The sequence below is a fragment of the Acomys russatus genome, chromosome 30 (assembly GCF_903995435.1).
Source record: "Acomys russatus chromosome 30, mAcoRus1.1, whole genome shotgun sequence".
Lineage (NCBI taxonomy): Eukaryota > Metazoa > Chordata > Mammalia > Rodentia > Muridae > Acomys > Acomys russatus.
The window spans coordinates 40545469-40570850 of record NC_067166.1 but is presented as its reverse complement, the minus strand read 5'-3'; the positions used below and the strand labels follow the sequence as shown (position 1 = coordinate 40570850).

The window sequence follows — 25382 nt, the reverse complement described above, 5'->3', positions numbered from 1 at the left end:
GCAACGACTGCCTTGTGGTAGTGTCCTGAATGCAGCTAATTTTAAACTCTGAGTTAAAGGGGAAAGTAGGATGAAGAATGAGAGATGTAAGAGTATTCAGCAACGACTGCCTTGTGGTAGTGTCCTGAATGCAGCTATTAAAGGGCAGGGCCAGAGTTTAGACAAGATTATGGTAGAAGCTTTCAATCTTAGCTTGCCAATAAAATCATTGGGTAGTTGTTTGTTAGTCTATTTTGTTTTTTAAGTTGATTATTAGACCATATAACTATAGATAGCAGTTTGATTAGGGATCCAGGTGTCAGGAACTTGAAAGTGCCATATATACATAGTTACATACATCGGAGTGCCTCTATCCAGCATTAATAGATGTAGACGAATCTTCCAAAAGGGGTATATGTTTAAAATTGCTTTACTTGTGCTATTGGGAGTACTCTTTATTCTTTTTGTTTTTCTTGAAACACCCTCACTGGGTAAGCCTGGGTAGCCTAAAACACGCTATATAAACTAGGCTAGCCTTCAGCTTGGAGTTATTCTTTTGCCTTTGTCTCCTGAGTACTGGAGATGCAAACGCAACTGTCTAGTGGCACTCTTCAGACCTATTACAAAAAAATAAAAGCATCACTTGGCTTTCAAATTTTAATTTTTCTTAGTTGAAAGTGATAAATACAAGTGATAGAAATTTGCAGCCTAGATAACTGAAATACTTATTATAGCTCAGAAATCTAATTATATAAGCTGGAAGAAAGAAATTAGATGAAAAATGAGATTGAAAAATCAAAGGAGAATATTTAGTCATTTTAACACTATAAAATTCTTCATAGATCATATAAATGTGCAACTAAGAACTTTTGTGTCTTAGAGTGAAAACTCCCATGGGACATGATCATTTTCTAGGGATCCACATTTCTAATGTGGGTCAAATGTCCAGAAGCAGAGGAATCTGAGACTATTAGAACCATTCTCTCAAGCTCATCTGTTAGGAACTCTTCCTGGAAAACTGATAGAAAGGGGTTTGTGTAACATATTGAACTAGGCTTGATTTTGGAGCATGGATTTCAAATATTTTTAAAGTCCACATATTCTTTATATCTAACAGCCTTTGTCATACAGCAAACATGTGTGGGTTGTGGCATGATTTCCCGTAGGCTGTAAGTATAATCTTTATGTCACTTCTCTTGAGGCTAGCCATTTCCCCACAAGTCTCTCTGGAATACCCTTCATTTCATATCAGTTGCCCAATCTATGGCCATACCATCATGAAAACATCTGATTCCATCCCATCTAGGGATCTAAGCTTGTTTAGTACTTGGATGAGGGACCACATCAATGGCCCAGCAGTTCTTTCTCTATGTCTGTCTCTGTGCTTCAACTCCTGCCCTGCTCACCCTGCATGCAGCACTTTTAATGCCCTGCTTCTTTCCAAATCTGACGTGTTCTTCCGATCTATAACCAAATGCTAGCCTCGCATCCTATAGAGTCAACTGCAGCTACACTTGCTCTTTTGCTTTGTAAATACCATTCTATTCTTCTCGACCCAAGTTATTGTTGTTTAAACACTCCACCACCCCATGTTGTGTTTTCTATTTGACCATGAGCGATTAATATCCTCTCTATCTTGTGAGGATTGCTGGGATGCAAGGCCTTTCTCCTACTGAGGAAGCTGAACAGTCTAGATTCTTGTTGTCCTGTCGTCCATCTCCCATGTCCCCGTTAGTGTTGTGGACACCTCATTTAAGTTCAAACAAGTGAACTTCAGAGGTGGAGAAGCTATTGTTGGGTCAGTGAGACATTGCTGGAGCCATGGCTCCAGCAGAGCCAGCTTCTGACTCCAGGACAGTAGAGCGCTATGGGACTCCCCAGGAGGCTGAATGTGGATGAGCAATGGAGTCTTGATCATTTTCCACTGCAGCTCTGCCCAAACACCCTTGCCTGTTTTATTCCCGAATGCCCATTTATTGAACTATTCTAGACATTCTAATATTTCCTCTTTTTTTTTTTTTTTTTTTTTTTTTTGGCTAGAGTTTGTTCTATTACTTTGTTATTTTATTCTATTAGCTTAGTTTAACTAAGATAGCATTAACATTTGAAGGTCAACTGATGCTGTCTAGTGCCTCTGAAGAGTGTTAGCAACCAGTTATGCTTGCAACTCTAGTACTCAGAAACAGAGGCAAGAGAATACCACAAGCTGAAAGCCAGCCTAGTCAGGTAACAAACTTTAGGCTACCCAGGAATACACAATGAGGCTGTCTCAAGAAAAACAGAAAGAATGAGGCGTGCTCCCAGTAGCACATGAAAGGTGATTTTAAATATCTGGAACTTTTAGAACATTCCATCTGTTTGTTAATACATGGTTGATGAATTTTGACATGCCGCTGTAATAATGTTTAATGTTACTGACTTTTAAATTTGCTTTTCTATATTTTGTTTTTATTTTGCCTGTAGGTCATTTGAGGAAGAAGATGGTGTCTCTGCCCCTCAAATGGCCACTTTCAAGGATGCCCTCTTTTCTTTACTTAGTCTTGACATTTTTAGCTGTGTTGTCTCCTTCTTGGTGTCAGAGTGGTGATACAGCATCTCCAAAAGCTAGAAATGGGGCCCCATTCCCTTGGAATAACATGCGACTTCCTGAGCATGTCACTCCAGTTCATTATGATCTCCTGATCCATGCAAACCTCAGCACTCTGGCTTTCTGGGGAACAACAGAAGTAGAAATCACAGTTAGCCAGCCCACCAGCACCATTATCATGCATAGTCACCAACTACAAATATCTAAGGCCACTCTCAGGAGAGGAGCTGGAGAGAGGCTTTCTGAAGAACCACTGAGGATCCTGGAGCATCCTGCTCATGAGCAGATTGCACTGCTGGCCCCGCAGACGCTCATTGTTGGCTCCCTGTACACAGTGATCATCAACTATTCTGCCAACCTGTCTGAGAGCTTCCATGGATTTTATAAAAGCACCTACAGGACCCAGGAAGGGGAAGTGAGGTAATGAGAAGGATTTTTAGCTTCAAATGTGCCCTCACTAAATGTTCCTTTCAACTCCATTTCTCGCAGAGTTCTGTTCAGTCATGTTTTCATCTTTATACTGTCAAAATGACTGAATGTCTCCTTTGATTTTTTTTTTTTTTGCCTTATTTTTTCCATGCATCCATTTCTCCAGCTCTAGTAGAGTAAGTACCAATTTACTTATATAATTATATTTCTGAGCTATAACAATATCAATTTTTTGAGCTGTGCATTAGTTTCCTGGGTGTTCTAGCAGGTAATACAAGCTAAGTCCATTAGACTAGTCTTGCTTTTCTCCCAGTTTTGGAGGCTAGAACACTGAAATCAAGTTATGAGTCCCCTCTGACTCTGGGTACAATCCTTCCTTTCTTCTTCTAGAATCTGGTGGTTGCTGGTTGTACTTATCAATCCTTGAAGAACAGCTGCATCCCAGCCCTGTTGTCTCCTGGTCCCCTCTAATTCTCCCTGCACCTTGTGTGTCCAGAATCCAAATTTCTAAATCGGAATACAGTCATATTGCTTGAGGCCCAGTTCAGTAGCCTCATCTTAGCTTTATTTCATTTGCAAAGTTCTCATTTCCAAACAAGGCCACACTTACACAAACTGGAAGTCAGGACCAAACATGCTTTTGAGGGCAATCACAGGTCTCAAAATTAAAAAAAAAAAAAAAATTAAAAAAATAATTTAAAGATACTCCAATGCTTTGCCTTAGTTCTGTTTTTAAGGAAAATTTATTTTGGGGGAGTGTAAGTGCCCATGCTTACTTAATAGGCAAAGGTATGATATGGCCAGCCAAGGAATTAATCAGGCCCAGGTTGGAGGAGCCACACAGCAAGAGCAAGACCAAGGCTATCAGACTTCTTACACCTTTATCAGAAACAATATAGTGGCAATTTCCGGGATCAATACAGATGTAATTGCCAGGATACAATGATGTTTGCTGTTGGGAGCATAGCACAAAGGTCCTTGAGTCCGCAGATCTCCAGAGATGGCAGGAATGATAGACCCATAGGATTGTCTTTCCAAAGGGAAAGATAAAAAACTCGTTCTAACATCTAGAGAGCTGAGAATTAGAAGTGATTGACAGCCTGATGATTTGTATTATCTCTTGGGCCAGGCCAAATTAAGTTCCTATAACCAGGACAACTGCATGTCTTCATCTCCACCCTTTTCATGTGGGTGCTAGAGATTTGAGCTCAGGTCCTTATGCTTGTAGGAGAGGCAATTTACCAATTGAGCCATCTCCATAGCCCCTTTTTTAAACTTAAATAATCCATTTAATCCACAACTTGGGAAACAAAGGCAGGAAGAGCTGTGTGACTGGGGGCCAGCCTGGTCTCCATAGCTAGCCAGGGCTACACATTGAGACCTGTTTTAAAAAAAATAGTTGTAATATCCAAAGATCTTAAATTAGCTTCAGGAATTAAAATACAAATAACTAATTTGGAGTCCCTTTTACACTGTGCTTATTTTCATTTCACTTCCTGTGGTTATAGAATACTTGCATCAACCCAGTTTGAACCTACAGCTGCTAGAATGGCCTTTCCCTGCTTTGACGAGCCTGCCCTCAAGGCGAGTTTTTCTATCAAGATAAGGAGGGATCCAAGGCACCTGGCCATCTCTAACATGCCCTTGGTGAGTGTGAATGTAGTCGGCTCCTGGGAAAGCTGTCATTTTCTGTGATGTTCTCTACTTGAGTGCATTTCAGTTACCTTTGTTTTTATTTCCTGGCAGTTATGTTTAATAGCCCTTCATTTCCAACCAATGTTTTTGTTTCAAGCTACAGTTTGTTGATAACCAAAGAAAACAATGTCCCTTAAAAATTCAGGTTTCAGTATAAATGACACACATGGGTGGGAACTGTCATGAATTGACACCAGGTTCGACAGATAGTTCCCTTTACAAAGTGCTTTCACCCCGTTTTCTTCTGTGATATTTTATGAGGATGTTAAATAGAAAGCTTTGTCAAATAAAGCCATACAGTGTCTCCTAGTAATATGAGAAGCTTCACTCACAAAATCTCACTAACATGATTACATGAACATGAGCTGAACAAGGACAACATTACACATGCAAAAATGGAAAACCTATGAGGGGCCTCAACCCTATACAGAGAATCACAAGCAACTAAGGAATTCTGAGAGCAGGAGACATAAGTTTTTCCCAGGGAGGAGCACACTAATTGGTTATCCAAAACTAAATAGTCAACCCTAAATGCACGAAAGAAAATAAAGCACCCGAAGACATATATATATATGTGTGTGTGTGTGTGTGTGTGTGTGTGTGTGTGTGTGTGTGTGTGTGTGTGTGTAGCATTGTACAGAGTGATCATATATTCATGTAATAACAATTAATGTAAAAAAGATGCCATGCATTTACAAGAGAATAGGAGGGGTATATGGGAGGGTTTGGCAGGAGGAAAGGGAAGGAGGACATGATGTGATTATATTACAGTCTAAAAATAACAAATAAATAATAATAAGATAATAATTTCCATTTAATCTCTGCTGTCATTAGCTGTACAGCAGATAGTTAATTGTATATGTGACATTGGACAGGCATCCAGGAAGAGTAGTGTTTTCAGAACCTGTAATGTCAGAAGTGAATGATAGATGGCATTAGCTCCCTTGAGAGAAATCATTTCTCCTATTTCAAGGCAGACGTGTGTAACACTCTCCCTGATTTGTAAGAGTGGCAGAAATATGTGCATGCCAAAGGAGTAAAATCAGTCATCTACTTTCCATGTCCCATGGAACATGGCTACTGAGTCAAGTACATCTGCAGCTATGGTGCAGCTGGTGAACACCATTACCAAGAAATACATGGTTTTGTTTTTCTTAATTCATCTTCATTCAGTAAGACCCAGGGTAGAATAATCTGTCTTGGATTCTAAAATGTAGGCATTCTTTTTTTGAGCTACTTTATTGGGTTCTTAGACCTACCACCATTCCAACCTTTATTCCAACCTAATCCTTCCAACCCCCCAAAACTAGGTAGAAGAGAAAGAAGGTTAGAGGAGAAAGAGGGCATATACCTCTTTCTTGCTGATTAGGGGTGTTGTGTCCCTAGGAACAAGTCTAATCTTTGTGGTCAGAATATCCAGCCATCCAGTAATAGCAAACCAGCAATATAGCAACATTAGGAACTACCACCAGCAGCAGCAGCAGCACAGGCAGGGGAGCACAAGCTACCACAGGCCTTCTCAGGATTCTCCCATTGATACAATCTCCAGAGTCCCCAGAATTAAGCTGTCTGCAGCTGGCAAAAATTATGCCCTTCCTAGCGCATGAGACAATCATAGTTAATGGCTGTGGACAAACTGAAGCAGCCCCATATTCCATACCTGGGATTAAAAAAAAACATATTCACATAACATAACTGGGTGTTTTAAGAAACCAAATTTCTCACTACATTAAAGAGTGTTCACCTTTATTATGGTTGCCATGACAAAGGGACACAGAACCCAGATAAACACATCAACATTACAACTCTGCCTGCTTTTGAGCACATGAAAGATCCCATTGTCAAGCCCATCCTGGAGTCCTGTGTCCTTTCAAACTCTTCTCATAGAGCTTGATCTATGTTTCTACTTTTGCATTTGAGTAGACAAAAAATTAGGTGGACCTCTTGGTGTAAATTTGAGATAGGAAATTTGCTTTTTCATATTATGATTTCCCACCCCAAGCACTGTTATGCCCTTGCTGTGTAGCACAGTAGTGGATTCTCTAATGAGAGTGCCCTGGCTCTTAGAAAATAAAAAGACATCAAGGAACTTGTGGAAAAATTCATAGGCTTGCATATGAAATGCAAGGAGCTCTAAAGATGCCTCAAAGGTGTTGGATCCCTCTGTGAGCTCAGGAATGCCTCTAGTGCCATCTTGCTCTGGAGACAAGAAAGCACCACACTGGAAGAATCTAATAAAGGTAGACCAGCTTCCCATCCAGATGTGCTGCTGAGAAGAACAATGGATATTTGAGGGGCGGGGACAGCAAAGTGAAACATTTTTATACCATTAGAACATATAAAGTTTAGGCAATTGGCGGGGATTAAGCACATCTTAATTTATATTCACACAGTCAGGTTGCTTTCCTATTAATTAGCATATCAAAAATGGAAATATTGCCTGGGCATATGTAGAAACCATTTAAACAAAAGGGTAGCATGAGATTCATGAGGAGTAAAGCTAAGTTGTTTAGCAGTATTGGTTGAAATCACCAGAAGGAGACTGGTGGGGGTTAGAAAGGACGAGGACACAAAAACACAGTTGCTGAACACACCATAGGATTGTGCCCATCTGCATACCTCTCCCTGGCTGGTTCCTTCTGTGCTGAAGTACGAGGCTCTTCCTCTGGAGCACACCTCTTCGAATGTACCCACAAGCATGCAACTCTTTCTTCAAGGCTTCTTGCATTGTGGTTGTACTTAAAACTCATTCCAATAAAACAAAGCTGAATTTGGGAGAGATTTTTGCACATCAGGCAAAGCCATAGGGCACTTTCAACTTAATAGAAAAGTCAGAAATTCTTTTTAGGTAGTAAATGGTTATCTATGTATTTGCCCAGTATAGAGTGTACTTATATCCCAATAAAAAAATGGAATCAAAGGGTCTGGTCCTGGTATCTAAATTATAGTCAGATAATCTGGTAGAGTCTTTTAAAAGTAATTTTAGAAATATTGTTTTGGCCCCTTCAGTATGTCTGAGACTTTGGGAGATTTCTCTTTATAATGTGTATCAGTGTGTTGGATGATTGGATTACTTGTTAATTTATTATGATAATAGGTGAAATCAGTGAATGTTGCTGAAGGACTCATAGAAGACCATTTTGACATCACTGTGAAGATGAGCACCTACCTGGTGGCCTTCATTATTTCTGATTTTAAGTCCGTAAGCAAGATGACCAAGAGTGGAGTCAAGGTGAGCCTGTGATTGCCTCAAAAGATGAACAACCTGTTCTGGTGCTCCTAGTAGCCCTGCATCCTGGGACTCCCTTCAGTCTTAGAAATGACAAGGTGGCTAATAATTGTGTTGTCACAGATGCTTACTTAATAGCAATGCCCTAAAAGATAGAGAGCCATGCATAAGTCATGAGTTACCTGGCTCCGTTGCTAATTGACTCTCTGACCTTGGCCCCTTTCCTTGTGGAATGTTGATTACGCTTCTTTAAGTTGTATAAGTTGGCCAGGCATGGGGACACAAACAGTCCAATCTCTGGGAGTTCAAGTCCAACCTGATCTACATAGCCAGTTTGTTCATGGTGTCTTCTTTCTTTGTACTTACTATGGCTCAGTCAAAAGTATGCTTTTCTAGAGTATGTGTCTTCACTCCTGCCTGGTGACAGAATTCTTCCAATCCAAAGATTCCCTTAAATAAAAGGATTAGCTTCAAGGTTTTAGGTTGCCTGGTTACTTCAGTTCTAGCTCTTAAGTTCTATGAGGGTTCATTTTAAACTATAGTGTAATTACCAACGTATGGCAAAGCCTTTCTCTTTTTTTACTTCCTTCCTTCCTACTTTCTTTCCTGTCCTTCTTTCTTTCACTTGTGGTTTCTTTCAGAAAAATGTGATTTATTTTTAGTTTGCCCTAATACTAAGTCTATACCCTAATACTAAGTCTATAGTGCCTCCAGGTCCTGGCCAAGGCAGGAAGTATAGTAGGAGATACCAACCCTCCATAAAGCCAAACCCCGAAGGCCAGGATGTAAAATATGTATGTTTGACGTGTTTCAAGGAAGATGAGAAAGAACTATGAATGCCACCATAACTTAGACATGATAAAAGCACCGTGCACAGTAGAGTCGGGAAAACACGCACAGCAATAGGTAGCTTCTAGTGGTCTCTTCACCTAAGCCACCAACCTTCTTTTCAAGTGTCCGCAGCACTAGAAGAACAACTGGCAGGTCAGATGGCCCAGCTACCCGGGCCTCAAGGACGGCATTGCATGTAAAGTAACTTCAGTCCCCTCCTGGGCCATATGACAGCATGTGAAGTGCTGAGCCCAGGCACAAGTGATGCTTGAAGCAAGACCTTTACTCCCACATCCTAATATTCTCTGACATAAAAATGTCCTTCGCAAAGACTCCCTCAACTCCAGGGCAGCAAGCAGCTTTATCTTCTTTCCTCCCCGCAACCAGTAGCATGGCCTTCAGTGCTGCAGACAGTTATAATCAGATGCACGCTTAGAAACCTCTGCAAGATGTAGTCGGTCCTACTTGTTCTCGGCTGTTTGTGGTACCCTGCCTTCTTCCTACAGTTCAACTGACATTTTGCTATTGCTTTCTCAGTCGTCATTTATTACTACCATCTGAAAACGTTTGAGAACACTGTTTTGAGCCTTCAAAAATGAAGCTGATTAGGAGCAGACAGAATTAAAATAAGGAAATGCCTAAATGTCTTTTGTAACATTGACATCCGTATCCCATAATAAGAACCATTGAAGCCATTCTTCTCTCAAGTTGTTGGCCGAAGTCACTATGTTATTTGACTATACTCCTGTGCCTTTTCCATTAGGTCTCTGTATATACTGTGCCAGATAAGATAAATCAAGCAGATTATGCTCTGGATGCCGCAGTGACTCTTCTAGAATTTTATGAGGATTATTTCAGCATTCCGTATCCTTTACCCAAGCAAGGTAGAGTATTACAAACATTTCCAGTTGGCATTTGATGGCCCCCATCATCATCATTATTATTGTTTATTATTATTATTATTATTATTATTATTATTATTATTATTATTATTATTACTGCATCCCCATGGTTCTCTACACATAATAAAATTCCTAGCAGAGTTCAAATAACAGAGTTATCCTTCTCAGAATCCCCTCACCTCTGATTTATACAATCAGCTACTAAGGACAGATCATGATAGAGTTCCTGACAGAGTGGCCTGAGGCTGGATTTGTACTCTGATGTTGTTCGTAAAAGAATACAGAGGCTGCACTGTTATGACTATTTGTCATTATCAGTACATGCGTGTCAGGAGAATAGGAAGCAGTTCTATAAACTTCTGAAAATGTAGGTTTTATATGAACTTTCAAAGCTATTGGCTATTGAGTTTTTAGGTATATGTAGCTGTAATCTTAAAAACAGCAGATTACTAAGGTAGTTTCTTTTGCTTGTTCCATTTCCAAATTCATGGTCTAAATCCTAGAGATGGAGCTTGTATCCTCAGGTACACAGGAGGCTGAGAATTAGAAGCTCAAGGCCACACTAATTAATGTAGTGAGGACTGTTTCAAAATAAAAAGTAAAGAGAGGCATGGGGATACACTTCAGTGGTAGAACCCTTGTCTAACATGCACAGGGCCCCAGGTTCAAGCTCCAGTACTGCCAAATGAAAGTGGGGGGTGGGGGGAGGAAAAAGGATCAGAAAAGATGCACTCAGAGGCTGGAGACAGAAGCCTGGCTTAGTCACATGGGTAGCAACATGATGGTCATGGTTTCTCTTTCTCTATCAGGAAAGATTTTCTTTTTGCCCTGGAGGCTCTCTAATTCTGTATGCCTGGCTCTTACCTTTTCATTTTATCTTAATACCCATCCATTCTGCTATTTAGTACATTTAGGGGACTATTTACCTGTGAGATTGATAATGAGCTGTATTCCTTCCTGCCCAAGATCTTGCTGCAATTCCAGACTTTCAGTCTGGTGCTATGGAAAACTGGGGCCTGACCACATACAGAGAATCCTCTCTGTTATATGATAAAGAAAAGTCTTCTGCCTCCAGTAAGCTTGGCATCACAATGACTGTGTCCCATGAACTCGCTCACCAGGTATGAAAGTTTGGTTTCGTCATACATAATTTTTTCTCCTTTGAGAGTTTCATAGGGGTATACAATGACAAATGACCATACCCACTCTTTATTTCTGCTCTCATTCAACTCTTCCTGGATCCTCCTTGCGAAACATCCACTTCCCAACTTCATGTCTCCCCGCCCCCCCCCTCCCCACTTCTCGTCCTCCTTGATATCTCGCTAAATTCAATTAGTGCTGCCCATGTATGTATGGGTGGACTCCTTTACTGGTGAACAGGCAGTATACAGCAGCCATGCCCTCAGAGAAGAATGATTCTTAGTGTGACAAATGAAGCTATTCATAGAGTTATTGTATTTACTCTTTCATTTCACAGGAGAGTTATTTCCTTAATGCAGTTTCATGCTTTTTAATGAATTTTGAAAAGTTCTCATTTTACTCTGATAAGATGTTTAACAAATATGTTTACTTTTATAAGCTGATGGTCATTTTGCATGTCTATAGTTTGTTGCATCCATTCTGCCATAATATATATCAGAGAGTACAGTTTCACTATAAATTTCTGAATAAGCAGTCACATTTTCCTTTCAGTGGTTTGGGAACCTGGTCACCATGGAATGGTGGAATGACCTTTGGCTCAACGAAGGATTTGCCAAGTTTATGGAGTTCGTGTCTGTTACTGTGACCCATCCTGAACTAAAAGTTGTACGTGGTTATTTATGTTTTTATATCTTAGGTTAATCTGTTAGGTTTTTTCAATGTTTCTTCAAAAATATTTAGCACTTTTTATAATAGAATGATGAATCATGTTTAAAAGTGCTAACTGAACGTTCAATATAAGTGAAGTATTAAATTGTATCTTCACATAACATTGAAGAAATAGAGCTAATGATAGGCTGAGTGTTCTGTGCCATTTTTCAATATTCAGGGTGTGCATTGCAATTTAAATACTGGGTACATATTACTGTTAATATGCATAGGATCCAAATTGACAAATTGCATAAATTTTGACTAAAATGACCACATATAACATTATCAACCTAGACTTCTAAACCACAAATTTAACTTAGAATTTATATGTTTATTTAAACACCATGTTTTAACCATGACAAGAATCATAAGCAACAAGCAAAAATAACACTTTCTATTAAAATGTCAATTTTTAATATAATTCTTTTTATTTTGGGGTATTTTCCATTTTCACATATCTGTACCCATAATCTGATTATAAATAGTTAAAATTATAGGACAAAAATTATATTACTATGCCATGCATCATAAAAGTATGTCCTGTTTCTGCATAATTTTAATAATGAAAAATATTACAGATACATAGTTGGTTTAGTGTACTAAGTATAGAATGTTAAGTTGGAATTTGTTGTTAATTTGTTGTCTGTAATTACATAGTCTTAAAGTTAAATATATGTGTGTGTGTGCTTTCATGGAATCAAGCACTAAACATTTTACTTCTCTTTTTTTGTTGTGTCTACAAAAATGGTCTTGTTTTCAGGTTAACATGGCCTTAACTTTACTCTAAAGTGGTAAATATCCAAAATAAATGAAATATAAATGAGTTATTTACAGCCTCTATTTCTTAGGCAGTTAGATGCTCTTTGAAAGCTTAGCGATAGTGTTGTGTTAATTGCAGAAATATCACGTTGCTTGGCACAGGAGCTGGAATTCTAGTCCTGTTACCACAGACCAAGCCTTCCTTCTTTCATTCTTTTTACCTAAATGTAGCTTAGGTATGATGCTGTCCCCACTTTCTTTCTGTTCTCTATGCCAATAGGAAGAGTATTTCTTTGGCAAGTGTTTTAATGCAATGGAAGTTGATGCATTAAACTCCTCACACCCTGTATCCACACCTGTGGAGAATCCTGCGCAGATTCGGGAGATGTTCGATGATGTTTCTTATGAAAAGGTAAAGGCAGATTGCAGAGGTGGGGTTTGGACACTAAGTTCATTAATGGTTGGATAGAGGGGTTACAGCTCAGGTGTAGGATAGCTTTCTCTACATCAGGGGCAACCCAGTTTGGATGGCTTTGGTGCTTACTGTGCTAGCTGATTTGAGCCCTTTCACGTTGAACTTGTAATTTAGCCCATCATCCTAAAGATTAGACTTTGGTCAACTCCTTACTCTTTCTATCCTTGGAAATTTTGAAAAACTAAATGCTATTACATTGAGATGTACAAACTATAGATAATTATTTTTCTTATCTTTTCAGGGGGCTTGTATTCTGAATATGCTAAGAGATTATCTGAGTGCAGATACGTTTAAAAGAGGAATTGTGCACTATCTCCAAAAGTATAGCTATAAGAACACAAAAAACGAGGATCTGTGGAATAGTATGGTGCATGTGAGTAGTGCTGGAGAGCTCTGCCTATGGGACCGACCAGCTGACTGTCTTGTTTTGTTTTTGTTTTTGTTTTCTTCCTGTCTTATCATACTCCTTCACAAAGAACCAAAGTGCTTTCTAGAGAAATGAGGGTGCTGTTTTATTTTTGATTGTAGATTTGCCCAACAGATGGGACACAAACAATGGATGGCTTTTGCTCTAGAAGCCAACATTCATCATCAACCTCAGTAAGTCTCTCTGTCCGTACCTGTCCATGGATGTTTTTCTCCATATTCATTGAGTGTTATCTCTGTGCCATATGTTACTTTCATCCCAGGCAAGTCTGCATTCAAACCAAACCAGGTTAACAGTCTTTTACAGACTCTGTTAAGAATGGTCTATGCAAGAGGATGCCACAACCATGGTGACAGAACTTCTCACAGACACTAATTCCTTTCACTCCACTGTCCCTAGATCAGTGGATTTAGGACAAGTTTCAATGACAGATTAGGACTGGATTATATCAGTCATTTTCAGATCACTGCATTTTAAAAACGTCAAAATGACAGAGAAAACACTTAGAGAATTACTGTGCACCAGACACATGCTGAACAATTGGGCATATAATGTTCTTTACTCCTCTCAAAAGACCCATGAGCCAAGTGCTTGAAATATGGTGATGGGAATGTAAGATCCAAAAGCATATATATGGTGGTAACATGCAGAGTAGGGAATGAATTCTAATTTAACTCATGTTGTCAACTGTTCAGCTATTTAGTATTCATGACATCTGAGCACAAAATGGCCTGATTCTGTGTAATCTGGAGTTGTGGAATATTTTCATAAACAGCAATGGGTGACTAGAAATTTAATATATTCTACTTATCAAATTTTTATTTCCTTATTTTTTTCTTTCAGAGATTGCTCTATTAGTAGTTTCTAGTTTATGCAGTAGAATATTTTATTCCCTATCTTTTCCCAAAAGCATGTTTAGTGCCAAGGAGCACATATTTTGTATTTCCAATTGCTGGTCAGGTACAAGCTGTCTCCGAGCTGTCACTTTAGAAACACAGCCTGTTCACAGAAGAGTTATTCCACCTTAGTTGTCCAAGAACCATAACAGTTATTCTGGTGTTGAAAACCTTGCCACTTTCCTCTCTCTTCTCTAATTTCTTTGATCACATGTCAGCTTGGTGCCCAGGGGTTATGCCTGTCCATTAGCTGTGCCAAGCAGGGCCAAGTGTACTACCTGTCAAGACACATAGGCTTAGAGGACAGGATGAAAAGGTCGACAGCCAAGGATCAATGGCTGGAGACAGAAGAGGTGGGTAGCCAGGGCAAGAAGCTGCAGAACAGAGGATGCTGGCTGTGGATCTGGGAGCACAAGCTGACCTCTCTTCAGAGGTAGATCTCATATGATACATCTCCCCCCTTTTGTCTACAATCCAGCACTGGCATCAGGAAGTTGTAGATGTGAAAACCATGATGAACACATGGACACTGCAGAAAGGATTTCCTCTGATAACCATCACTGTGAGAGGAAGGAATGTGCACATGAAGCAAGAACACTACATGAAGGGTTCGGAACACACCCCAGAGACTGGGTAATATCACAGGGGTAATCTCCTCCTCAGTGGGATAAAATCTTTTTGAAGTCCTGCCCTCACTCCTTTCCTTAGAATGTTTCAGTTGACTCTGTGTCCTCTGCAGTTGGCCTATACCCACCTTCTCAAAAGGACTAAAGGGGCTTTGAATCCCGGTAAAGTTGACAATCCATCATTATTTTCCTATTCTCGTGCTTTGGAGTTTAATAGGATGTCATTTCTAGTTGTTGGCTTGAAGTCAGCTGTGATCTAAGTAGGAAGTTGCTGCGAAGACAGAGTAGTAGTGCCTGACATTGACTGGAGTTGTCAAAAGAATTTATGTGATTTCTAAGAATTAAGAGATCCTCAGTTAGCTTCTTTAGATGTCTGAGTTACATCTTGGAAGCCCTTAGCTTATGCTCCAGAAGAGTATTGTTAGAAATGATGTGTTGCAACTTGCAAAAGAATTGATGTATCTTTATCTAATTTCAATTAGAACATTGCAAACATGGTGTAAAGAATTCATATATATGTATAAATATGATTTAAACAGATATGTATTAACTTCTATACTTGATCTATGATTATGTATACGTAGAAGAGAGTATTACATAATATATTTAACTTACATTTGTGTAGACAATATGAATACAATAGCACATGTAACATAGTACATATAGTATATACAAAGATATAGAGACAAGTTGTATTATTAAGAAAATGAAATCATTCAGTTAGGTAATCATAGCACAAATTTCAAAATTAGGAAAAAACTTGACAAAATATAATCTATAAAAAGCCTACTCAGCTTTTTTTCCAGTTGTAATAAAAAATGTTTTTACGTTGTAATGGAAATATTGTGCTCCCAGATTTAGCACATTTCGTATTTCATTGCCACATCTTTTGGTTTCACTTTTTTGCAGCAATTCTCTAGTCCTTGTGCTTCCTGACATTTCCCCAATTCAGGCCATTTACTTCACTAGAGTTTCCTTCCACTTCTGTTTTCTTCTACTATTTGTACTTGGTCAGATTCAGGTTGTTTGGAGAAACTCTACAGAAGTGATATGTGTCTCATTGGTACATGATTAGGGAGGGACATGATGCCCATTTGAGCCATAACTAGTGTCATTATTTAAAGTTAGGCTTCAGGGCACTAGTCATTATCCGCTTGAGCACGCTTTTCTCTTTCTACATTAGGGTATGAGAGGATGAATACTAGTTGAGCTGGAAAGCAGGCTCAGCGTGATATCAGGTCTTGGCATAACACACTGAATACCACACTGTTTTATACCAGTCTGGCACATGATACGTAGATGCCTTAAACACTGCTTGTTGAATAAATAAAAGCAATGAGCAATGCATAATTGATTTCTTCTAGGTACCTGTGGCATGTTCCACTGACTTTCATTACCAGCAAATCAGACTCGGTCCAGAGATTTTTGCTGAAGACAAAGACAGGTATTTTATCATGGAAATAATTAGTTTTAATTCAAGTAAAAAGTATAGAAGTGGCTAGAACTTAGCTACAAAGCTTCTAGCACTATTGATATCAGTGCAAAGGAAAGGAAATAGCTTTAGAATACTTTGAGGACTTGGAAGATGGCTCAATTGGTAAATTATCTTGTAAATATGAGAACTTGAGTTTGATCTCCAGAACTTATGCGGAAAAAAAAAGAAGAAACAAAAGAAAAAAGAAAGAAAAGAAAAACAGATGAGTGTTGCAGGGCATGCTTGTAACCCTAGTGATAGAATGATGCAAACAGAAAGACCCTAATTGGCAAGGACAGTGAATGGGCCTATCTCACCTAAAGATTCCCAACAAAAAAATGCACAGAATCTAAGGAACAGCCAGTGTCATCCTCTGGCCCCCCACATGTATATAAACACACGTGTGCCCTCATAAAAAATTCAAATATACACAGAAAATGGATTTTTAAAAAGTAAAAATAATGACATGTATTCAAGCAGTTGAGAGCTATATCATTAAAATAATAGATTAATAATGAAAATTCTCATTACTTTGTTAACAATACTGGGAAATATATGTTGGTCAGAAATGTGGTTACAACATTTCTATCTATCTAAAAATCTCACAGAATCTATGTTTGATGCTACCATTGACATTTCTTTACTGGGTTTCTGTTACCTGGCTTCTGAAAGAAATAAATGATCTCCACTTGTTCAGTATTGGCATTTTCTGTTTCCTTGTGTTACTCTGATCAGAGAAGCTTCTATCCATCCACAGAGTAAAAGGCTCTGAAATTTATCCTCTTTGCTTCAGATGTGCTCATCCTCCCAGAAGCAGTGGAGTGGATCAAATTTAATGTAGGAATGAATGGCTATTACATTGTGCATTACGAGGATGATGGGTGGGATTCCCTGAGTGGCCTTTTAAAAGGAGCACACACAACAATCAGCAGTAATGATCGGGCAAGTCTCATCAACAATGCATTCCAGCTCGTCAGGTAAGGCAGGCTGCGTAAAGTTGTGGTTTATTTCTGAAGGCAGCTGTGACTGTTCAAATACTTGGTTTCTAGAGATGACAGTGGTTGATTTGTAACGAGAATTTGAAAAGGCACTCCCTCCTCAAGTTCTTCCAACTGGGAACATAGTTTTCGGACTGATGCTTAACTTCCTGTCTTTAACTGCTAGCTGAGGTAAAATACAGAATCTGTATTTTAATTTTTATCATTAATAACTCAAATCAGAGTGAGACAAATGTACAGGAGACCACAAGACAGAATCCTAGTGAGCCCCTTGCCTATTCCTACAGCTTTGTCCTGGAGCTTTTCTGGCCATGATATGAGAGATAGGGTTTCTCCCAGCTGAACCCTCAATGCTTCTGAAGCCTTCTTGTGGAAATAAGTAATGAAGGTCCAATTGTTCACATTGCATCTATTGTACCAAATGAGAGATTTCTCTTTTAAAAGATTGAATTCCTCAGCACCTTTATGGAATATAGCTTACATAATTAGACCTTATCAAATCATCTTTGACTACCTGAGGATGGAGTGAGCATTAGTGATATAATAATAATGATGATGATGATGATAATAATAATAATAAATTTATATATTATGTAATATTAATATATAATTATGTTATATAACAATATTGTATAATTATATAAACAAATTATTATTATTATTATTATTATTATTATTATTATTATTATTATTATTATGTTTTATAAAGGGGCAAGGAAGTATTTTCCAATCTGAAAACATGAAAGCAGTGGTGAAGTTCTACAAGATCCACCTGGGTGGGATAAGGCAGGTCTGCAGTTCTCACATCCAATGTCCGTCTACCTCAGTGTAGTCTTTCCTTCTGGTTCTAAGAGAACCAGAAGTAATAAAACCACTTCAATGAGCCTCCCAAGATCACAAAAGCAGGGAGAAGATAAAGGTTGCTTAACTAGTTGCTTCTTCCTGTACATCTGCAAGTTCATTGGTATGGCCTACTATTACTAGAATTCTAGAGTGGTCTGATTTCCAGTGTATTTTTGAAGAAAAGATTCATTTATGACAGAATTATTCTTTTCCGAGTAGCCATCTCCCTGGCGTGGCTCCACTGATCTTGGATTAATTTTCTTAGCTTAGTCTAGAACTTCAGCACACAGTGTGATGTGTTTGTTCTATGTGACAGACACTAACATGCACCATTTTATCACAGCCATTAAGCCAGACTTTGCTTTATAATCGTGAATCTTATTTCCCAGTGTCATCTTGTGTGCAAGCAAAACAATTCTAATGCAAAAAGTCGTTATTTACATGTGATTGCTGCTTTGCTAGAATTTTGCAGTGTATGTTGAAGCGAAATGATGACTTCCTATAAGCCTGTAACCATGATGTTTCTTGCTCAGCATTGGAAAGTTACCCATTGAAAAAGCCCTGGATTTAATTCTGTACTTGAAAAATGAAACTGAAATTATGCCTGTATTCCAAGGCTTGAATGAACTGATACCTATGTATAAGTTAATGGAGAAAAGAGAAATGAATGAGGTGGAAACTCAATTCAAGGTAAAGCCTGAGATTAATCAAATACCTATAGTGTAATTGCTTTTTCTTATGGGTGGGAAAGCATTACTTATTACTCTATATGTTTGAATATATATACCTACACACATACACATATGTCCTCCTATACATTAAAGAAACCCAAATAAAAATTGTACTGTACTAAATTATCAGTTTTTTTGTTCACCGTATTTTATTCCACTTGGCTTATCTGCTGTGATTACTAATCCTGATATTTTCTAGGACTCTAAATGGCACCTGAAGAAGAAACACAAACTTTATATTTTTGAAAAAATCTTGTGAGGATTTGCACAATTTGCTCACAAAATTTAGTCTGTTCCTCTTGATTTAGGTAGATGGAACATCTTTTGGAAAGATTACTATGATAATTGGTTTTTTTTTTTTTTTTTGCTTTTTGTCCATTTTATAACCAAATTAAAGAGTTACCAGCTTTTAAAAGAGTGGGGTTGAGCTTTAAAGATTAGTTCCCACCTGAATTTTTTTCCTGAGTGTAGAGCATTCACTCAGCATTATTAAAATAGATTCAATATGTATTTATGTGACATTTCTCATCACCAGGAGTACTAGGCTGTGTGAATATGAAATGCTCTGCAACAGTACTCTTAATGCCTGTCACTGCTCCTGTCGTGTTCCACAGGCCTTCCTCCTCAGACTGCTGAAGGACCTTATTGATAAACAGACTTGGGCAGACAAGGGCTCTGTCTCAGAGAGAATGCTCAGAAGCCAGCTCCTCCTCCTCGCATGTGTGCGCAAGTATCAGCCCTGTGTGCAGAAGGCAGAGGGCTATTTCAGGGATTGGAAGGCATCTAATGGAAACATGAGGTCAGTTCCTACTGAACATGCAGTTCAGTCTATTGATGTAAAGGATATCTTTCCTTTCCCTGTCATTAATTGTAACCATTGGGAGAAGGTGGACAATCGAGTCTTCTGTACTGCACCTTCTTGGAAAATAAATTACCTTTTAAAATGTGGGACTTCTAAGCTTTTTTATCTTAAGAAATAAATGAACTTCTGTGCCTAAAAATCAAATGTCTAGAGAGTTTGAACGTGATTACAGTAACTCCTACTTTGTGTAGTGTATATTAAGTGACTCGACTGACATGCCATGGCAGGCTGAAACAGAGGCAATATATTTTACAGAAGTTTCTGTCTTCAGAAACCCTACCCAAAGTATCTAGTAATTGTTCATACTGGGAAAGATAGGCAATGTTTGGAAACTCCACTCCTGTTAGCAATCAGTCGTTTCGTATTTGGCATCCAGGAGTCATTTCTGGCAGTGATCTCAATACTTGACTTTAAAGGTTATGTTTACTCACCACAATGCTATTGATATTACTGACTTTTGCTCATGGAATAGAATTTGTGCCTCAATTGCATTTCTGTCACATCATTTAAAAATAGATTAGATGTGTAGGCATTTATGAATGACACTTGCTGTTGTATTTCTGAGCCTGCTCAGATCTAGTGTTAGAGTTTTTTTCTTGCCTGTTTTCATAAAGTTTAACAGAAGAAAATGGTAGTTTATGTTGTCAGAAATGGAGCTGAGGGCATAGAATTAGTTCATCGTTGGACCCGATTACACATCTAAGAGCACTTGGTCTGTCTCAGGATCTAACACCTTTATTCTTTCCCACAGCCTCCCCATCGATGTGACCTTGGCAGTGTTTGCTGTGGGGGCCCAGAACACAGAAGGCTGGGACTTTCTTTACAGTAAATATCAGTCTTCTTTGTCTAGTACTGAGAAGAGCCAAATTGAATTTGCCCTTTGCACAAGCCAAGACCCAGAAAAGCTTCAGTGGTGAGTCACGCATTGATACCCACATGGCTAAGGGAATTTGAATGACATGAGTTCATTCTGGTACTTGTTTGAGCTCTATTGCCCAGGAATTATTTATTCTGCTGGAAAAACTGTGCAAGTGGGTACCTACCTGATGAGGATGGCATGTAATTAGAACCAAGTATAGGAGAAAATATCTAAGGAGTATGTCTTGTGTATCTTTACAGCAGTGATGTCTTTTAAATATTTAGAGATACTTGTAGAAACTGTTCCTTTGAGCAAATGAGAGACTATATGGCATAGAGTTTTTTTGTTTGTTTGTTTTTTGTTTTAAGATGTATTATGTATACAGTGTTCTGCCTGCATGTGCTCGTGCATGCCAAAAAACGGCACCAAATCTCATTATAGGGGGTTGTGAGCCACCATGTGGTTGCTGGGAAATGAACTCAGCACCTTTGGAAGAACAGCCAGTGCTCCTTAACCTCTGAGCCTTCTCGCTAGCCCATGGTACAGGTCTTTTAAACACTATATATATGTTAGCTTTTAATCATGTTGCTATAGTGGGTTTATCAAGACTACCAGTTTACCTTTTGGGACTTCATTATGGACAAACAGAATTTTTCTTTTCCAAGTTATTTTATTAAAGATCTTTGTAACTCTTCAATCACTTATAATTCATTGTTAACTTAAAAAAATCATTACAGGCTTCTAGATCAAAGTTTTAATGGAGAGATAATAAAAACTCAGGAATTTCCACATATTCTCACACTTGTTGGCAGAAACCCAGTGGGTTATCCATTGGCCTGGAAGTTTCTGAGAGAAAATTGGAATAAGCTTGTCCAAAAGTAAGTAGTGCCAAAAATTGTGGTGGGGTGGGATGTGTTCTTTTTCCACACTCTCTCTCCCTCTGCGTGTTTAACTTTTGCTATCTATACAAAAGAGTATCTTATGCTGAAGATAACTTTCCAAAATAAAATATCCTTATGATTTAAAACCTTACTCCATTGCTAACCCGTGTACTGTTTTCCATCCCGTCTGCTTTTTCCTGTTCTCCCTGGCTTGCCTGAAGCCTTCCTCCTCCAAGGAGCATAACTGTCCCCTGACTCTTACAGTACTTTGTACAGCTGTCATTTCTTTTAGTTCTTAATCTTTTACTAAGTACTTGCTATGCACTGCATTTTACAAATAGATTGTTAAAATGCTATAGGATATATAAGACCTTTAAAATGCACACTGAATGGACACCTTTTGTCATTTACTAGGTTTGAACTTGGTTCAGCATCCATAGCTCACATGGTAATGGGAACAACAGACCGGTTTTCCACCAGAGCACGTCTTGAAGAGGTAAAGAGGTGTGTGTGTGTGTGTGTGTGTGTGTGTGTGTGTGTGTGTGTGTGTGTGTGAGAGAGAGAGAGAGAGAGAGAGAGAGAGAGAGAGAGAGAGAGAGAGAGAGAGAGAGAGAGAGAAAGAGAGGAGATTATTTGAAACTTAAGTGACAATTAGCTACTAAATATGGGCATTAACAAAAGTTGTGACAGCTGAGAATGAATGTTGACATTTGGATGTAATTTTTGACTTCCAGTGTATATGCCTCTCATGAGACAAGCTTTACTCTGCAATTAAAAACTTGGACTCTGCCAGCTGTGACAGCATATGCTTTTAACCCAAGAACTCTGGGGACAGCAGCGGGCAGATAATTGTGAGGTGAAGGGCAGCCTGGTATACAAAGCAGGTTTCAGGCCAGTCAGGGCTACATAGTGACACCCTGTCTCAAAATAAACTCCAAAAAACTTCAACTTGAAAAAAGAAATGACTCAACATAGCCAGTCGTTATTTAAAGATGTTAGAAGTGAATCCTGGAGGTGCAGACAGCTGATGAGGTGCCCAGCTATGGTAGAAGAGACAGAGAGGGTCCAGATACTTCAGTATCCAAAGTCATGTTTCTCTTATCACTTATATCATATGCTTTGTGCTTTTTAGGCAACTTATAAAGTCCATCTGTGAAATAAATGTTAAAAGAATGAAAAGCTGCATAGAAGCTAGGAGATAATTATATGAGGGACCTACACTGAAGATACTTATTGTAATGCTATCTAACAACTATCACAGAGCTTCCTAATGGTCAAATTAAGAAATTGTCTGGTAAGAGGGAACACAAGACATATGTATATTCTACAAAAGGAAACTTCCACTCCTCTAAACCGCCTGCTGCAGAGTATGTTCTCAGAGACGTGCATCTGAGTTGGGTATTCAGCAGTATCTGTTTGGCAGAGGAGACGTGTTAAGAGCTGGCTTTGCTAGAGCTTGTTTAGAAGTCTACATTTCAGCATGACACCATGAAGGATAAATGAAATATTTTAGCCAGTAAGTGAAGTGAAAAATATTGCTATCATATTGGTGAAGAGTGCCTGAAGTGATTTTTACTTGATGACTCAGGCTTGTGTTGTGTAGCAGGAGGAGGGAATTGTCTCCTCTCTCCCCCAACAAGAGGCAACTGGGTTCTCAATTAGAGCAGCTGTGCATCATTTCTCACTGGGACTTCATCTTCCCCTGATGACTATGCCCAAAACTCATAACATAGTATTGTAATATGGATGTTTGTGGAATTATGTCTGGAGTTCATGCTAATACATCTTAGCCTATTATTGCTTCCTAACTACAAAAAACAAAATGGGTTAATGCTGAGAGCATTTGTGAGTTAATGTTGGGACCTCTTGAAAGTGAAAACAAATGGTACAATTTTCAGTGCTTTGGCAAAGTCAGCCTAACCATTACTCAAGCTTAAGGATTCAGACAGTCAGGGATGCAACAAGGACAAAGATACATCGTGAGGAGAGTGCTGTGGGTCTCTCCTCTCTCTAGAACTATGGGACACTTTGTGTAGATTTTCATCTGGAAGGAATCAAGCAGGAATTGTGATTGGGATAAAAATGTTGGCAAGGTCTGAGATATTACCACCATATCTTGCTAAGAGCCCCATACTGTACAGTGTTGGCAATAAGGCCAGGCCCCACAGAAAGATTGCATTTATCTGTTTGGTACTGTTTTCCTTGGTAAGTAAGATGCTCTGCACATTCTGCTTTTCATCTATCATATTGAAAAACTTAAGTCTGCACCTGTGTATATATAATGGGATCCATATTAAATAAACACTCAGTTAACCCTTAGGTGTGTACTGGTAAACAGCAAGGCCTTTTAAGGCCTAGTAACTGTGAATAAAAGCTACAGGAAAAATATGAACCTGACATCATGTGGCATGAGCTCATTTTGTGTAACTCAGACTTACACATATCCTGATACCTGGGACTCCCTTCATGTAGAATGTTAGGAAATGCTGGAGTTCTAGCTGTACTTCTGACTGGCCTTACTTAAATTACCATTTGCTTCATATAACAAAACTAATGCTTTTAAAATCTACTTTTCCCTCCCAAGGTAAAAGGATTCTTCAGCTCACTGAAAGAAAATGGCTCTCAGCTCCGTTGTGTTCAACAAACCATTGAGACCATTGAAGAAAACATTCGATGGATGGATAAGAATTTTGATAAGATCAGACTATGGCTGCAAAAGGAGAAGCAGGAACTGTCGTGATTTATTTCTTGCCAAGTATTTTCGAACTAAAGATTGGTGTTTTGGCTCTCACTGAAGATATTTTCTTATTTCATTTCACTTGATCATGTCTGAGAAGTTTGTCTTTGATGTCTGTTGCTGCCATGGGTCTGTCTGATAGGTGTTTCCCTGCAGTAGAAAGCCAGGTGTCCAGCTCCTTGCCAAAGAAAAGCCAAGTGGCCTCTTCTAGTTTTATAAAGCATGCTTCAGCCCCACAGCTTGCAAAGCCCCATGCCTCCTGTGTCAATCACTCAGCGATGTCTCTGCAAGACTATGAATAGTGAGGTACACTGTGCAGCGAACACTTGAATCATCAGCCACTGCTGGAAGTGGCTGTGCAGCAGCCCTCCTGATGACCCTCCAGGTCTACTGTCCACTCTCTTCCTGGCTTCATGTTTTGCTGCTGTCTTGGTGAGTCCAACTAACCAGTCATCTTGCCCTCTTCGTTTTGCTGATAGACAACTCTAGGAATTTGGAGTTGTGATCCAAGATGGAGTGGGTAGAAACGTTTATTTCTTTGTGCTTGCCTCAGGCTGGTCTTTACCATAAGTCTTACTCCTGGGAGGTGGCCTTCTTTTCCTCACAGCCCTTTTCTATCTGGCTGTAGTTACCACTTCTCATCCATTCAGGGCAAGAGGCAACAGGGGGAGCATGGCTATACTAGTCATGGTAGTACTTACTGTGGACTTTTGTAAAAGCTGCCTCTAGAAGCCTTCTCAGATGAGCAAAATATGATCCCCTACTTCCTTCAGAAGCTCACCTTTTAGAACGAAGAGTGCACTTAGGTCCGCATCAGAAACACCCTTTATTGTAAGATATATTTGGAGAGTCCCTGACCCCTTAAGTAGAGAGTGGTGGTTTAAATTCCCAGATAACTCATATTGGCACTTATCCCAAATAAATCATTGAAGACTCACCAATAAAGGACACTATGAACAATGTGTTTGTATTAGTGTGAGGAAGAATCCTTTAAGTCTTGCTAAGATTTTTTTAGATGTATGGCACAAATGATAGGAAAGATGTCAATACACAGTGCTATAACATACTATGGAATAGAGTGGCTTTAGTGGGGGGGGGGCACTAACAAAGTATCTGTGGTAATCAGCTTACATGTGGAAAGACTTCTGTTTCCGTATAGTCTACGGTTTGCTGGCTGTATTGTGACAGGCCTGTGGTGAGACATGGCTACCATAAGAGGTCTCAGAGAAGAATGCTTACCCAGTAGTGGCCAGAACAGAAGAGCCAGAGAGGAGGAGTCTGGGGACACAGTGTACCTGTCAAAGCCATACT

The 25382-nt window shown here is 39.0% G+C and overlaps 1 protein-coding gene across 1 annotated transcript; it reads left to right on the top strand.

Annotated features, from left to right (window-relative positions):
- Nucleotides 1-2416: 2416 nt before the first annotated feature.
- On the top strand, nt 2417-24481 carry Erap1 (endoplasmic reticulum aminopeptidase 1). Its single transcript, XM_051172289.1, has 18 exons — nt 2417-2986; nt 4504-4642; nt 7788-7922; nt 9514-9634; nt 10619-10773; nt 11345-11458; nt 12543-12674; nt 12979-13110; nt 13266-13337; nt 14539-14693; nt 16051-16130; nt 16954-17137; nt 18535-18691; nt 19347-19531; nt 20346-20507; nt 21191-21331; nt 21749-21830; nt 23919-24481. The coding sequence occupies exons 1-18, from the start codon at nt 2460-2462 to the stop codon at nt 24072-24074; spliced, it is 2829 nt and encodes a 942-aa protein (XP_051028246.1). The 5' UTR covers nt 2417-2459; the 3' UTR covers nt 24075-24481.
- Nucleotides 24482-25382: the final 901 nt, after the last annotated feature.

What these genes read in the sequence shown, in the direction of transcription:
- Erap1 (XM_051172289.1), top strand. Translation starts at nt 2,460, where the DNA reads ATGGTGTCTCTGCCCCTCAAATGGCCACTTTCAAGGATGCCCTCTTTT. An exon ending in GAACACACCCCAGAGACTGG is followed by an intron (nt 14,694 to 16,050) that starts GTAATATCACAG and finishes GATTTCTTCTAG; the next exon opens with GTACCTGTGGCATGTTCCAC. An exon ending in TTTGCTGAAGACAAAGACAG is followed by an intron (nt 16,131 to 16,953) that starts GTATTTTATCAT and finishes TCTTTGCTTCAG; the next exon opens with ATGTGCTCATCCTCCCAGAA.